The sequence below is a fragment of the Ursus maritimus genome, unplaced genomic scaffold (genome assembly GCF_017311325.1).
Source record: "Ursus maritimus isolate PB19 unplaced genomic scaffold, ASM1731132v1 scaffold_4, whole genome shotgun sequence".
Classification (NCBI taxonomy): domain Eukaryota; kingdom Metazoa; phylum Chordata; class Mammalia; order Carnivora; family Ursidae; genus Ursus; species Ursus maritimus.
In genome coordinates, this window is record NW_024426552.1 from 89,811,077 (window position 1) to 89,828,448 (window position 17,372).

Genomic DNA, 17,372 nt, shown 5'->3' on the forward strand with positions numbered 1-17,372 from the left:
GCACTTGCTGATTACCTGCATACAGTGTGGTTCTGTTCACCTGTTTGCAATATATTCCGTATTTATGTAAGTTTCCTAACTCCATGATCCCCAAATACACATAATGTTATTCATTAAATTTTAAAATATTCCTAGGGGGGCGCCTGGGTGGCACAGCGGTTAAGCGTCTGCCTTCGGCTCAGGGTGTGATCCCAGCGTTATGGGATCAAGCCCCACATCAGGCTCCTCTGCTGTGAGCCTGCTTCTTCCTCTCCCACTCCCCCTGCTTGTGTTCCCTCTCTCGCTGGCTGTCTCTATCTCTGTCAAATAAATAAATAAAATCTTAAAAAAAATTATTTAAAATATTCCTAGGATATCTTTGCCAATCATATTTATTCTCATTATGTGGGAACGGAAGCACCAAGAAAGAGGAATTCCTGATAAAATGGCAATTGAATCAAAAGATGTAAACTTGAAAGACTGTTTACAAACAAATCCTTTGAAAATAGAGTCCCCGATTCAAACATCAGTTCGTTAAAATTCTAGAAAAGGAAGGGGGAAAATTTTCAGACCAAGAAAAACTTCTATCTTTGAGCTAATGACTGAAGAGTTTGAGTCAATTCTTTCTTATTTTTCTGCATTCACAGGGACTTTTTCCCCTTTTGTCCAATTTGTGACCAGACTGAATCCCAGGAGTTCTCTCTTTTGTTTAAGGGCACTAATTCTGTAAGTCCCGTTTCCCTACAGGGGCTCCTCACCCCAACAATCTCCTACTTCACTTCAGTTGTTATCAAGGCCTGGTCCCACAACCAAGAACATCAGTATCGCCTGGGGAACTTCCTGGCAATGCAAATTATTAGCACACCCCACCCCAAAACTGAATCAGAAACCCTGGGGGTGGGTATTTAACAAGGCTTCCATGCTAAAGCTATTGGTAATTATCAGCATCTGACACCAGATATAATACCGTGGATTCAGGTATGCTCAGGGACCACCTGAGTCAAATGCCAAGATGTTTCCTGGGTACTTACCCCCCTTTTCAAGGTACCAGGCAGAACCTAGAATGAAGGAAACAAAGAGGGAAGCAACAGCGCCAGCCCAATTTCTTTAAGTCGTAGAAAGAGGCTAAATGCAGCTTCTGTGAACACCAAGTTGTAAGATGGCTATTTTCCATCTCACTTTTTCACCTCCATCCACCCTGCACAATCTTACCTGTTGTAATCAACTCTGAATTGTATTAGTTTACAACAGAACAGGTGAACAAATGTTGTGTTTATATCTAAACAAAGGTAAAACAAATCTGTACCCTGCTGAGAGGGGTAAACTCAAATTTCTCTTTGAAGACCCTTGTTAATGACTTACAGAAGTTTATAACAAAAACTGAACAGCTATTTCAATTAGTAAGTTCAATAAAGACAACCACCATGGAGAGGTTCCTTAATAAGCATATGAAGGCGAGATGAAAGGCCCTTAAGCACTTGGAGAAACGGCAACGCCTCCTAAAGAACAGGAGCCTGAATGAGACGGACAGACAGACGCAGGGACGCAGCAGGTGCAGTGCGACGCACTGGGAAAGGTCTTGAAGCTAGCCTGAGGATTAAGGGAACCAGAGATTCTCAATCTCCACTGCGTATTAGATCAGCTGTGAAACGTTTTGAAACTCCTAAAGCCCCGGCCTTACCCCCTATAAACTGACAATTTCCTAAAATTACCCTAAGGATCAACTGCGTGTTTTTTTTTTTTTTACAAGTTCCCCAAGTAATTTGATGTGTAAAATTTACAAACCACTATGTTAATACAACCAGCTTTAAAATTCTGAAATAAATATATAAATAAAAAATATTAATAAAATTCTGAGATGTCAGAGAGGTTATCTTAAGCATATGATGCAGGACCTAGGTCACTCAAAATGTGAATGCTTGACCCGCAGAATAAAAACTGTCATTATCATCAAGAATTAACCAACCAGGGGTGACTGGGTGGCTCAGTCAGTTAAGCGTCCACATTCGGCTCAGGTCTTGATCTTGGGGTCCTGGGATGGAGCTGGGGAGCTGGCTTCAGGCTTCCTGCTCAATGGGGAGTCTGCTTCTCCCCCCCCCCAAAATAAATAAATTTAAAAAGAATAAATTAACCAAATCAATCAGATCTTGATTTCTAATTTATGGGATAACATGCCATGCTTGGGCTATATTTTACTAATATTTGTTTTTATTTCATGCTTATACTCAAAGACAATTTAAGTACTGGGGCGCCTGAGAGGCTCAGTCGGTTAAGTGTCCAACTCTTAGTTTTGGCTCAGGTCAGATGAGATGGAGCCCCGCATCAGGCCCCAGGCTGGGCGTGGAGCCTGCTTAAGAATCTCTCTCCCTCTCCCTCTGCCCCTCCTGCTCATGCTCTCTCTAAAATAAATACACTTAAAAAAAAAAAGAAAGAAATTACAATTTGCTAATAATTGGAAGCTTTTTAAATTAAGTAAAAATGTGGACATTCCTACAGCCAGAAAGTGACCACAAAACTGGTGTTAATCCTGGCTCTATAAAGCACCACAGAAAGTGTCCATAGAGGTGTCACATTTAAACATGTGATGCTTCCACTTACACAGAAAGACTTGAAGAGTTGAAAAATTCACTCCCCTTTTACCCACCTGTCTTCACACCCTCAAAAACAGTGTGCAAAATACCTTCCAAGTCACTGAAAACTGCCTCAGAGAAGCAATACCCAAGTTCACAAGCAGAAAAAAGTGTTTACTTTTTTTTTTTTTGAAGTTTGCCCTTTCTTTAAACCCTTTTGTGTTCATCGCATGGTTTGTCCAATTAGGATGGAGTACAAAATGTTCACTATTGAAGGACACAAATTTTTCTAAAAGACCAGATTCCACCTATCTTAGGAAAACTTGGAGAAATGTACAATTTAGTTAGTGCCCATCGCTCACGCCCTCTCTTCTGTGTATGTCCCTTTGGCCAGCAAGTCATGACCACCTCCTAGGCACCTCTGATTTCTGCTCCCACTTCTACACGCCACCCTCGACACTGCCGGCCCCTCCCGGTCACCCATCTCACTCCCTCCCTCACCCCCCTTGGATCACACTGGTGGTAGAGAATAACTACTTCATTTAGTTCAGTAACCAGGCTCATTTACAATTTAAAGTGTACTCTCTCCATTCCTGGGTCTGAGAGAGTTTGAGAGTTTACCACTATAGAAAACTGCGATAATTTCTAACTGCACAAAAACACTTATAAAACATTAATGAGTAATCTACACAGAAACAACTGCTAATAACACAAGATAAAGTTGGTCTATCTTTTACTATTAAATAGCCTTAAGATATTTTCCAAGATGTTCTCAGCCTACTCCTCACAAAAGGAAAAAAGTTATCAGGAGAATGAATAGAGTAATTATTCCCTCATGCTTTTCATAGGTAAGTGGACCTAACCCATATAATGGGCTTCTTCAGAATTGCTGTGTGTTTTTAAAAAGCACTCTCACCTGCATTCATTACCCTAATTTGAAAAACAGAGTAAATATAATTAAGTACAATAACAAACAAAAAGAAAAAAGAACCTCTGTGAGGTAACTCAGAATTTCCCCATCACTTTGACATGAATTTGTAGCAGTTTATTAGTGACTTTCCTTTATTCTGGATGCCTACGAGGTGCTGGAGAGGCACTGGGACACAAAGATCAGCTGACAGATTTGACCCCTACCCTTGAAGAAACCTACCCTCTGAAGAACCCTTTACTGTCTTCCTTAAAGACACTTCCCACATGACGCTTTCCATTCCAAGTTCTAGGAGTAAAAAATACAGAAACAAGCAAGCAAGACCTCAAAGACTACAAGCTATGAAACGTGGCAGACAAGTGAGGTAATGGGACACCGTTTGCTCTTCTGAATTATCCGGCACGCAAAGATCTGCGACATTTAAGGAACTCCAAGCAGTGCTACCTTCAGAAATGACATTTTAACCATTGTTCAACAAGTCCGCAAGGCAAAAGGGCACACAAGCTAAATTCCCATCGCCTGATTTTTTAATGTATTAATCTAAAGCATTACGACAAGAATGTGAAGACGTCTAAGAGAAAATCCTAGCCAATCACGCAAATTCACATCGGTTCTCCTGGAATACTTGAGAAATGACAGGCAACAAAAATGAAGAGTCGTTCAAGGTCTGGCCATAACGGGGACTGGGAGCCTAACAATGGCTCCTATTTCCTGGAGCTTACAAGGACTCCCAAACTCTCTACACAATATGTCATTTAATCCTAGGGTAACACTTCAAGACCGATATGGTCATTCCAATTCTGCAGATAAGGAAACAGAGGTGTAAAGAAGTAACTGATCCTGTGATATACAAGTAAGATGCAAGTAATTTCTAAACTAGGTAATTCACTCCAAACCCCACCCAGATCTTACCCATATGCCTTACCAGCCCTCAATAATGCCTAAGAGCGGGACGCGCTAAATGAAGGTTGAAAGTAGTACGAAATTTGGGTCCCCTGGCTGGCTTGGTGGCAGAGCATGTGACTCTTGATCTTAGGGTCATGAGTTCAAGCTTCACACTGGGCATGGAGCTAACTTAAAAAATAAGCAAGCAAACAAACATACATATATACATAAAAAAAAAAAGTACTGTGGAATTTAATCGAAATCTAAAAGGCAAGGCATACCCAGAGGAACTCCTTGGTAAGCCTGTCTGAATATAGCTGCTCAGGCCTGCTGTGAGAGTTAACTACTTATTACCCCCAAAGGAAAGCAGCCACTGAAGCCTGAACTACAACAGAGCTTACTTTAAGAGCGTGGAACAGTGGGCCCATGGTTTTATCCACAACCTGCATCTGAACGATACATACATTCCCAGGGCTGATCTGTTGCCGTCACCATCAACCCCATGAAAGCAAGCCTAGTGCTCGCAGGCAGTAAAATGGAGGCTAGACCCTCTTCCACTGACTTCCATGAGTCGGATAATCATGTCATGGCCCACAATTTATCATGACATCTCCTTAGAACAAAAATAATCAGCAAGGCTGCGTCCATTACTGGATAATGGTGATGATGATGGCTCTTCCAATAGATAGGTATTAGCATTACACCCACCTTATGAGAGAAAACGGAGGCTAAGAGGTTAGGCAGTAGCTGGAAAACAACCAGGGATCCTACCACATAGCACTGACTCTTAAAACATCATCTTGATAACTTCTAACAACTCAAATCACTAAAACTTTACTTGGAGAAAAAGGCCAACGTCTGACAAATATAATATTGGCTGAGGTTTTTGTCTAAATGCAAGGACAGCTATAAACCACCAAGATAACAGGCAAGGGCAGAAGGAGAAGGACAGAAAGCACCAGACACACTGGGTACCTCCCTTGAGAGGGACTTTACACCTCCTGGGAAGCAACACAGTTTGGCACTGATGTAACCCAGTCTCCTGACATTACTCAATCCCAGCATGATGGCAGCTGCAAGTACCACCACCTGCCTCCCATCCCTTCCAGAAACTGGACTTTCTGCTCCAGGCCCATCACACTTACTAGCCCTCATGGAGACCATGCTACTGGTCAACGTCTAGTTGCTCAGCAACAAGCTATGGTCTGAAAGAGGCCTCTCAGTTCCATCTACAGAATGCCTGTTTGCAACAAACATGTCTCTGTATGACAGAAAAGCCAAATCATCACATTCAAAATAAAGCTCTCAAACATTTCAGGGATCAGATATACTCCAAAACACTAAAAGTGACTTGTGACCCAATATCACACACACACCAGGCAAAAGACAGCTTTGTCCTGAAGCTACCCTTTAAGACCTATACAATGAGCTGGGAAATCGATGGGCTAATTCAAAGTTTTCCTAGAAACTCAGACTCTCCCAGCTTAGAACCCCACTGGAGGACTGTGAACTATCTCTCACCAAATACAGTTTTGGATCGGTCAGAAAGATGACAGGACACTGGACCTAGCCTGGGCAATTCTAGAAGATTTTCAAGAGAGGCCTAAGTCTTCACAATGACATTTCAGGTTTTAGCAATCACTGACAAACCACCCTTCTCCCCACTGCAAAAGAAGGGAGTTTTCAGGGCAGTTTCTTGCATAGCAAAAGAACCTCTCAAAATCCTAGTCCTGTAATAAGAAAAAAATATTTCCACTTATAAGACATTCTACAAATATTAGTCAAATAACAATGTAATGAAAGTTTGCCAAGATTCAGAAGAAGGTAAGGCCCTCACATACAAAGCACCCAAATATTATGGATGAAAACTTGTTTGCAGATGTAAGCCAACGTAAGGGTTCAATCAACCTTGGAAGACAGACTTCATTCACTACAGGTCTCTCCCTTGGTTTTAAGCCAGTAAAACAAGAATTTATTTATATGCGAAGTCTGCTTTAAAGGAGTAGACCACATGAAGCTTTGCTTGCGAAATTATAGTCTACCTCAGCTTGTAAACCCTCGCTCTGACACCATTCATGTCATTTCTTGATACACAAAGCAAGAGACGAGAGTTCCCCAGGACCTGTCATAAAATTCTTAGCAAGAATGACAGGTCAGTGTTTTAATGTGCCAAACAAGTCTAATAAATGCACTTAAAGTACCAAATGAGGGAATTAAAAAAAAAAAAGTAACATTAAAGTCCCTGTGGCAGCCTGAGTGCTGAATCATACAAAGAGGGGAGGGGGTTGGGAGACAAACGAGGAGATTCAGAAATGTGCAACTGCTCTCAATGGCGTCATTCACAGAGTCCCTGAGCAGAGCGTGGTGTTCATCAATGATACAGTTCCCACACTCAGCGGGGCAGGAGGAGAATCGGACACAGAGCCGAAGGAGGCTTGCGGAGAATAAGGAGGGGAGGGAAAAGTTCCACTCTCTAATGGCAGCCAAGCTACCCCCGTGTCAGAGCAGGGGTCTCCTCGAGTTCCCCTCCTACCGCACATTCTGCCGTCATTTCAAGGTCTCGAGCCACTCAATACAAGCGAGCAGAGTAAACCACATCTCTAAAAGGTGTCTACTTACTGTGGGCAAAAAACATCAGCAATTACATATCTTTAAATGGTATTCTTTATTAAAATAATGGTGTTGCCCAAGCATTTTACTTTAATATGTTTTCTTCTTCTATCACCATGACATCCACCTATTTTCTTCAGGCTCACGGTCTGTATGTAAGTCTTAAAACACGAATTAAAAAAAAAAAAAACTAAAACAAAAACACCACAAACCACAGAAATAAAAATTGCAGTTTTAGGGGCACCTGAATGGCTCAGCCGGTTAAGGGTCTTGCCTTTGGCTCAGGTCATGATCCCAGAGTCCTGGGATCCAGCCCCATGTTGGGCTCCCTACTCAGCTGGGGGGTGGGGGGCTGCTTCTTCCTCTCCCGCTGCCCCTCCCCCACTCCATTTCTCTCTCTCTCAAATAAAATAAATAAAATCTTTTTTAAAAAACTGCAGCTGGGGCACCCAGGTGGCTCGGTCAGTTGGTCAGCTGTCTTAGGCTCAGGTCATGACCCGGTCTGGGGACAGAGCCCCACATCAGGCTCCCTGCTCAGCAGGGAGTCCGCCCCTCCACCTGCTCATGCTCACGCTCTCTCAAATAAATAAATAAAATCTTTTTTTTTTAATCACAGTTTTAATATTGGGTCAATATGAAAGTACTTTAGCTTCTAAACATGTTTCTCTAACGGAAACTGATTAGCTTCAATTTCCAACGTTTTTGAAATGTAAAGTTCTTCTATGGAGACTTGAGAGACCACGAAAAAGTATCGAACTAAACATCTTTAAGCTCCCAGCACAATAATAAAATTTAAAAGAAAGACCATCACACCTGATGGGATGCCGGGGCCAGTCAAGGATCTGGTTAGCAATTATTAAGAGGCTGCGGGGCTGGTGGGTAGGGTGAGGATACTGTGTCACAACTGCGTTCGCAGCCGAATTCAAGAGCTCAAGAGAGGTCCACACAGATAACCAGACTGTGGTATACAATGCCACCTCCACCTGCTCCTCCAGGAATGGAATGGAGTGGGCTGGGAGGGCTCCTGGAGGAGACAGACCTGGAGCCCCAAAGGAAGTGTGCTATTTGTTTTGGCTGAAGGATTTTACAGGGAACAGAGAAATGGCCCAGATAAAAAGATGGCATGTGTGGACAGGAAGGAAGGCTGCGTTGCCAGCACCTCAGCCCAGACAAGGATATGAAAATAATGGGACAGACCCGCAGCTGCCCTCTATTAATTCCTGAATTTAAGCAAAGGCAAGAATTCATATTGATTGCTAAGATTCCTCCCCCCCCCCAACAATTGGCTCTTTATACTTTCATCTGGCCAAGGAAAGAAAAATCTTTTGTCTAGGATGCCATAGGTACAGTGCTGCCTCCAAGTGAGAATAAACTATGACCTTTTGTGGCCCCTTCAAGACCTATGATTCATGTTTCATGGAAAATATTGAGAAATATTCCATCAGAAATGAATCTGCTTTCACAGCATATTGTAGGTTTCCTGTGTTTTTCTTCCTTCATTATCACCAAGGACATTCTCATGAAAACAAAATCTTGTTTTTCCCCCCTGAGTAACCATATGCTTTATATTGATTTGCTTTGAATTTCCAAACTGCCTCTTCATGACATCATAGTGAGCTTCTGCCGTCTTTCTAGTGACGTCATAAATGTCTTAGAGAGAACATTGGCAGGCAAATCTGACTACAAGTAAAGAGGGTTGACCTCAAATGGCATAATTCCAAAGTTTCCAGGAAGGCCAGGCAACCAGCTCGGCTCCCTACCCCAACCCCACCCCCCACGACCCCCAGCAGCAATCCCTAACCTGCTGAAATAGCTGCGTTGAAATAGCCAAGTTATTAAACCAACAGTTTCAACTGTGGGATAAGCAATGGTTATGACTTCAGAATTTCCAGAACGGCCACTTCTAACCACCACTCCTCCCACCCACACTCCCCAAAACTACCACCTCCCCACCTGCCGGCTGGGGCTGAAAGAGCACAACTAGGGCCTCATTCTCTTTACTTTAATCTCCAGTGGAACGCAAATGGTTCTTTCACAAGTTCTCATTACAATATGATTCAATTTCAGATCTTTTCTCAATAGGTTTTTAAAAGGTAAGCAAGAAGACTGCCTCCCACATTACCAGCCCTCTCCCCCTGGACCCTTCCTCTTACAGCAGCTGGAACTGGAAACCCCACCTAGAAGCACAGCCCACCGCAGCTCTGGGCCCAGTCCTAACTTGGGGCAGAAATAATTTAAGGAATTCTAAATCAGTACTCCTGTGTCATGCTGTGTTCTGTTAGTTCTGTTAACAGGACATCTGTCTTACCCCAAAGACCCCGTCTCTGCAGACCATCTCTACTTGGTCTTGACCATCTGAGTATTCATGCTGGTATCCTGCCCGGAATCCTGTTATTCCAGGAAGAGGAACCCACCTTGCTCTTGTCATATGCCCACAGAGAATGGAGTCCTACCACTGGAGTTCCCTGACGTAAAAGCCACAGAGCGAGACAATGCAGAGCTCATGCTCTCGAGTCAAGACATACCAGGGAAGAAACCTCAACTCTGCCTCTTCTAACTATGTGAATTTAGGTGTGTAAATTAACCTCCATGGGCCTCAGCCTCATGATTATCTATCATACCCATTAGCTGAGAGAATACAAAGCACAGCCTAAGAGCTAAATAGGTATTAGGGATGTTAATCACAGTCAAAGGATAATAACAATTTGTGTTGGAATGTATAAAAATATTGCCTATTCCCACATCCTATGTTGATATGCTTTACCCGCCTGGAGTGAAGCATTCACTAACTTACACCGGAACTCAAAAGAAGGCTTATGGGGGTGGGGAGGGGGGGCATTCAGTGACTGCCTATTATGCAATGGTGACAGTCAATGGGTCTGGACTCCAGCTTCCTTCTAGCTCCTGCAGTTCATCCTGTCGGCCCAGGGCTTCCCAAGCCCTAGAAAACCAATTAGTTCCCTGTCTGGGTCTTTTGCATCCTATCCTGTGTCATTTCAATTAACTGGGCCAGGTACCACCATGCCCCAAATGGAGATAACCACAGTATCTGGGTGTTCAGAAGAGAACAAAGGATAGGAAGGCTGGGGAAGCCAAAGAAAAATGGCTTCACAATTCTGCTTTAGTCAAAGGCATTTCTGAAATCACTGGAAGGGGTGTTAATGTCACTTATCTCAAAGTATCATCGTGAATAAATACAAAGTTCCCATTGTGAACAGAGTGATATACTTGCAACATTCCCTGCAGAATACATCAGTTACTGACATGAACTCCAAAAAAAAAAAAAGTGGGGGAGAGGCTAACCTGATGAACACACATGCACGCATACACGCAGAACAGAAAAAGCAGGTGGCACAGAAGAGTAGATTTCCTATCTTAGATCTATTCAGCAATTTGCTTTTACAGATTCTATTACACACACTCAACTGTAGAGGAACACAGTCTACCTGCCAATTAATTCACGGGGCTCCAATATTACCATGATCATAAGCTCAAATGCTTTCTTACTGAACCGAAAACACTGGTTCATTCCATGTAGGTGAAATAACTTTTTATCTGATTTTTCCAGCATGATTCTTTTTAAAAGTGGATTTTGAGGTTTTATTTGTTGACAATATCTATTTATTATAGAACGACAAGGAGGTAGAAGATTCTATATCCTATACTATTTTAAAATATTTATTTCTTCTCTTCTTTTACCTAAAATTTCTTTGTATGATTCATCACCAAAGATTAGATTCAGTTTTTAAATGGCTTAGAACACCAAAGATCAATTTCAGGAACATAACGGTCAGAGAAATGCAATCAGTAAAAATCATTAATAAAATAGTTAAGTCATTTCAGATTGTCTAACTGCAATTAAAAAGCATTAGGCTTGAATCTTTGAAAACACACTCATTTCTCCAAAAGTTTTTTTCCTTGTTTTTGTACCTGCAGGAACAAAATTAAGTAGCAAACCTACAAAGTGGCACACTCTGCTATTAAGCAAAGCTGCTTCTTCCATGCAGCTCATTATGAGAAACTAAAACTAAAGGGCATTTCCCTTCATTCATTTATGCAGTGAGCAAGTCCAGAAATTAAAGATGAGGCCTCTGATCAGATTCTCGGCCAATCAATAACCCAGTATTGAACCCCATTACATGCCAATTTGCCATTTGCCCTATAATCCCAATCACTGCCAAAAATAGCTACAACAGTGTCTTCCACCACAGCAGTGTTTCCAGGCTAACTACAGATCTGGACTGAGCTTCCTATAGTTCAGAGTACCTAAGTCATTTCTTTCCAAAGTGAACTACAGGGAGGAGGTGCTGGATTATACAACCAGAAAGTTAACTGACATGCCCTAGGAGCCATACTTAAAGAACTACACCCAAGGAATGTCACCTACCTGGAATTTACTTAGATGACAAGATTCTGGACTCTGAGCGGATGCCGTAATGGAATAAGTCATTTAGAGAACTTGCGAGGGAGTATTCTGCATATGGAGGGACGTGAATTATTAGGGACAGAGGGTGGACCATGACGGGCAGCTTTCCAAGATGGCCCCCAGGGATTCCCACCTGCTGGTGTTCCCACATTGTGCAAATTCCCTTTCTCGAGTGGGCCGGATCCAGTACTGCCCCCTTGCCCTCTAGTCGCTGCTCTGATGAAGCCAGCTGTCTCACAGAGAAGCCACTTAGCAACTTAGGAACTGAGGGAAGCCTCCTGCCAATAGCCCACCAAAACCTAAATCCTACCAACAACCTCTCAAGCAAGCCTGGAAAAAGACTGATCCTCAGACATGCCTTACAGGGATGGCAGTTCTAGCCCACACCTGGATTTCGGTATCTTGAGAGGCCCAGGGCCATGGGACACAGCTGAGCTCTGCTTAAATTCCTGACCCACAAAAACTGTGAGATAATTTATGTTGTTGTTTTAAGCCTCTAAATTTTGGAGTAATCTGTTAACCAGTAACAACAGATACTTCATAAGATTTTACCTCAAAAAACATCATCTGGTTAGCACCACAATATGTATTTGAAACTTTTGAACTAATTTGAAAAAGTTCTTATTGTTCTCAATTGAAAATTTAAAGTACTTCAAAATCTCAACATTTCCAAATTCCCTAATATATTAAAAGATACTGCAAGCCTTCCCAAGTTAAATTAACTCACTTAAAAGTCAACAGAATACCAGAGGTGGTGCTTAACTTTGTCCTTTTTATATTTATCGCAGGCCTGTATTAGCACTGAGACCCTATTTTACAGAAAGATTAAAAAGGTTTTAAAAGTCCAAGATAAATTTTACTTCTGCAAAGTAATATGGAGACACAAAGAAAAACTTTACGTCCTTAAAACAATAAATAAAAGAGAAACTCCTCTGATTAGAAAGCTTACAAGAATTTCCTTACCTTGAATGCACTGAAGTGTTCCATCCTCCGCTCTTATTGTAAAGGTCTCACCCGGATTAACCTGAACGAGAATGACCTGCAAAATAACACATTAATTTCAATTTAATACTAGAGCATCTGGGGTTTCTCTTCCACAGTTTTATTATCTGAATTTATGTCCTAGACAGGAAGTACGTGGCACAGAATCCTGTTAAACCCAAAACTTAGGTCTTAGACGGGGTTCAGATTTGAAGGGGTAAGTAAGTACATGTATTTGAATTTAGCTCAGTGAATTTTCCTGTGTTGGTTATGATGTTATGGACCTAAAAAGCTCAATTTTTTTTTCCTTTCACACAATTCCTTTTTTTCTTTCACTAATTTAGAAACAACAAATCAAGAAGAAAGTAGACCAGAAACCATGCTTATAAAGGAAAATGGCACAGAGAAACGTGGCTCTGGCCAAGCGCTGTGGCACACACTCTTCCCAAGTGTCCATTACTGACTTGGGTTCCAGGAGCCTACTGTGGAACAAAAGAAAGCAAGTGATAAGAAAAATGTTTGGAACATAAAGTATCTGTATAAGTTCTGGAAATAATAAACACTATAAAATAAATGAGTAACAACATTATAAATAGGCCTTAAACACATTTTTAAATCTATTATCTAAATGTCAGTGAACATTAATATTTATTTATTTTTAAAAATTTATTTACCTATTGAGAGAGAGAGAGAGCGAGCGAGCGCGCACCCACACGCAGGAGTACCCAGGAGTGGGGAGGGGCAGGCGGAGAGACTCTCTAAGCAGACTCCCCGCTGAAGCAAGGAGCCCCACAAGTGCGCAATCCCACAACCCCTGAGATCACGACCCGAGCCGAAACCAAGAGTTGGACACTCAACCAACTGAGCCACCCAGGCGCCCCTAATATTTAAGACAACTTCCAAGACTAGACCATGCACAGCAATGGCAAGGTATGTTCTTTGGAGAGCCTCAGTTTCAGATCTAACCTAGTTCCTTTAGGCAACAAAAGGAAAAATCACTAATTTACATCTAAATACAAATCAAAGGACGTAATCTAAAAACTGTAGTTAAAAATCACCATGTGCAAGGTTAACACCATTAAAATAATGACTGTACAATTCTGGAAACTGGAAGAATGTCAGTCTCCCATTCATCTTAGGGTTCTTGGAGCAAGCCACGTCCCTCCCTGCATGGAAACCATCAAGCAAACCGTTCCCTCCATCTGTAATGGTTTCCCTGTCCTTCCTCATCTCTGCCTGCCACCCACCTCATTCCTTCCCTGATGAGTGACTAATGCCTATTGATTCTTGTCAGCTTAAGAAGTGGTGTCTGCTTCTCAGGACAGGTCGGGTCTCCCACCATGCGTTGTACCACAGGCGCATGTGCCCTCACACCTATACTTCTTCCTGGAACTTACAACTCCAATTAATTAAGCAATTATTCTAGGGTCTGTCTTTGTTTTAATATCGACTCTGGCAAGACACCGTCTGGCATGAAGTAAGTGCTCACAACCGTACCCGACCTACAGTAAGTGCTTGATAACCATTTCCACTGAATGAATGAAAGTTGTAAAACACAAGGAAAGCCATTGCAAACAATATTTTAACTTAGAAATTAACTTTCATAATATTTATTTAAAAAGTCAACTTTTTTTTAAAAAAGTCATAATTTCTGTTCCGTAAAAATGTCTGAGACCAAAGCTGTTTCATCTTTAAAACCTAAACCTTTAATATCCATGTATTTTGCTTCTTCTAACAACTCACCACAGGAGACACTGTTGGGATATTAAAATTATTTAAATCAGGAAATGCATTAACTGGAGAAAACAAGATCATTCAGGAAAAAGCAGTCCAAGCTCTATCCCTGGTGCTTCTCATTATCTTGAATTATAACGGTGGTTTCAAGGCAATTTATTTTTCCTGTACAGTAACTGTGTCAATAATCTTTCAGTCTTAAGTATTCAAATTCTCACCAATGTAAACACACTGTGCCATTTTAAGAACTCAAAAGGAAATCCCTTCAGATCTTTACAGAGTGATTAAAACATTTCAACTGCTTTCTTGCAACTGAGCTTTTAAAGTCATTCCTAACATGAAAATAGTTTTAACTTTATCTTTACATAAACATAGAACATAACTCGACTACAACAGAATAAAAAAAAAACAATAAAGAAAATTATCCATGTCTTTTTAAAAGTCCTTAGACCAATTCCAACATTACTGTAATAGAACAGAAATAATTTGCTTGTGTTGAAACCTCTAGGGATAAGACCTATAATATAGACCTGTAGAATTAATTAGTTAGAGAGGAAAAAAAAAAAATCAAAGGACATCAAGACTATGCCCCAGATATTCTCTGGCAATCCCAAATTCATGTACTCTCTCTCTTCCACCTCTCTCGTAATTGTCAGACAACGTGTCCTGAACGCAGGTCCTGAAAGTACATTTCACCAGTATTATGGAAAGTCCCAGACAAGAAAAGGGATTTCTGAATTGGGGTGCACCCCAAATTCTGTCACATTACCTGCTCCTCACATTGCATGAAAAGTATCTATAACGGTTCCTTAGCGGTCACTGACACCAGGCCACCATTCAAAGCCTCCAAAAGCCATCGATGCCATCCCCTCTCTGCTTCTGGAGGCCAATTCCTGACCCCCACCCTGCTTGCTCAGGGGGAACGATGATAGGTAAAGAGCTTTTAAGCATCCTACTAAAATACCTCTCTTCAAATGTTTCGTTCCTGTAATTTTCCCTGCTGCTGGGTTGCTATGGCAACCAGATCATAATCTACTAAGTTACCTCAGAAACCAGGCAAATCTCCCGCGTCCCAATATCAATTTTTCTTAGTAAGAGCAAAAGTCATTATTTGAGCAACCTGTATTCATCTTGGCACGGAGTTATTTTAAAAGAAAGCATTTTATTATACTGAGGTCGACTGCCCACCTTGCTGCTTTCACTGTCAATAAAGGAGAGATTAAAAAAAAATAAATAAAGTTTTGACACACACCAGCCCAGTGATCTGTCCCTGACAACAGCCATGAATGAGATGGCAGAAGCCGCCTCGAATCACCCAGCCTTGAGGCACGTGAGTCACACCCTGGCAGGCTCCCTGGCGCTTAACCTTTCCTATCACAGCAGCCTGCCCCTCTCTCATTCCCCTCCGCTCTCTGCCCCCCTGCCTCTCCCTCCCTCCTTCCTCTCTCTAGCCACAAGGCAGACAGAAATGTTACAAGTTCTCATAAATGCAGAACGTAAGACATCCTATCACTGCCCAAACCTCATCATTTTTTTGTCCACTCACTAAGCATTTCCTGCTTTTCCAAAGTCAGCGTTAAAACAACTCACGCTGCATTCTGTGTCTCGTCAGAGGAAGAAAGATTTTAACCACTGACAGATTCTTCTTCTCCAGAGATGCTAAAATAGAACCATGTTAATCAAATCGTAACAGCATACTTCAGGCTACTTTTGCTTCATCAGATCAGTTTAAAATCCGTCAGGGCTACAGGAACCCAGCAGCCCAAAATAACCAGAGGCAAGTTTCTCAAAAATTAATGAAAAATAAGTGACCATCCTTCCAAAATCTGAAACAATAAAACAAGAGGTAGAATTGATATAATTAAGCAAAAGGCTAAAACAGCATCATGAGAAAGCTTTGCCCAACAAGACAATGAAACAGGTGTCAACAGATCTTTCCTTAAAGGTGTAAATCTAACTCGGTTTCTTACCCAGTAGAGGCGAAAAAAGCAAGCTACCACCGCCACGTCAACTGTGGGTGGCTGATGACCCAGACCAACAGTATCTAAGACCATTCTTGGAGGCAAATTCCTAATTTACGCCTCCAATAAAAAAATTCCCAGCCCCCTAACCAAACAGCCACAGTCATGGATGTGCCCATCACAGAAGCTTCTGCTGGGAGAAGTGCAGTGACTGACCAAAGATGGAACATTACATGCACGGTTTTCTTGAAAGGTAAATCCAACAGCCAGACACTCGAGATAGAAACCGTGCAGGAGAAGAGATCCTGTTCCATTCTGGGAGCTTCTTGCACTTGCCACACTGTGAGGCTTGCCTTACTCTTAACTGTGTTAGGTATAAATGAACTTCTCGCTTGCAGCCAGCACTTACCATTATCCTACAGACATCTTTAGGGGGGAAAAAAGGCTACGACCTAAGAGCTGCAGAAGAGTTCCACATAAGGAAGGATTCTATCCAAGAATATCTAATAACTTTTTTTTTTTTTTTAAGATTTAAGTTATGTATTTGAGGGAGAGAGAGCGCACACGCGTGGTGGGGCAGAGCAAAACAGAGAGAAGGAGGCTCCCTCACCTGGGGCTTAATCGCAAGATGTTTAACCGCCTGAGCTACCCGGGAGCCCCAAGAATATCTAAGAACTTTTAAAAAGTGACTTCGGATTACATGAGAGGAATAATATCACTTTTTTTCTGGATACACACACACGCACACTCCCAGATTCCCAAACTCCAGAGAAATCCTGGCAAGCTCCACCCGGGCCCTGGAAGGCCTGAACCATCCATCAGTGCACACCTTTGAGACCCTGGTGCCTGGGGTTAGAGACCAGAGCTGGTCTCCAGCAAACTGAAAGGTGGGCATCATATGTTTTCTGAGTCCCCTCCCTTTGCTCCAAATCAGGAAAAGGTAGAAGATGGGCGGCAAATAACCAATAATTATCTGTGTATAATAATATACACAAAGAAAATGTCCCAAGATTAAAATGTGACAGGTAAAATAGAAAGGTACTAGAAGACAATGGGAAAGTATTGACTGTCTCATCTGCTCACCTGTCCTACCTGAATCCTGACTCCAAAGCTGGCAGGAAAAAACACACACAAGACCTGGAAGCCTCCAGGAGTACTTACACCCTGGGTCAAGGCACAGGGACACGCATGGTACTGAAGCTGTTGCCTGCTCTCTAACACTGGTAGCACAAAATAGTCTTGCTTTGTTTCTTCCTGGGCTTTAGGACTTGTTCAGTTGTTTTGTTTTGTTTTGTTTT

The 17,372-nt window shown here is 41.9% G+C and overlaps 1 protein-coding gene across 6 annotated transcripts in view; it reads right to left on the reverse strand.

Moving 5' to 3' along the window:
- The window catches only part of FNDC3B (fibronectin type III domain containing 3B), a 380,755-nt gene that overhangs the window by 230,849 nt on the left and 132,534 nt on the right, over positions 1-17,372 (reverse strand). For all 6 annotated transcript variants that reach the window (XM_040621603.1, XM_040621598.1, XM_040621601.1 and 3 more), the window contains one exon: positions 12,362-12,437. In XM_040621603.1, coding sequence (XP_040477537.1) covers positions 12,362-12,437 — 76 coding nt within the window. The remainder of the gene's footprint in view (positions 1-12,361; positions 12,438-17,372) is intronic.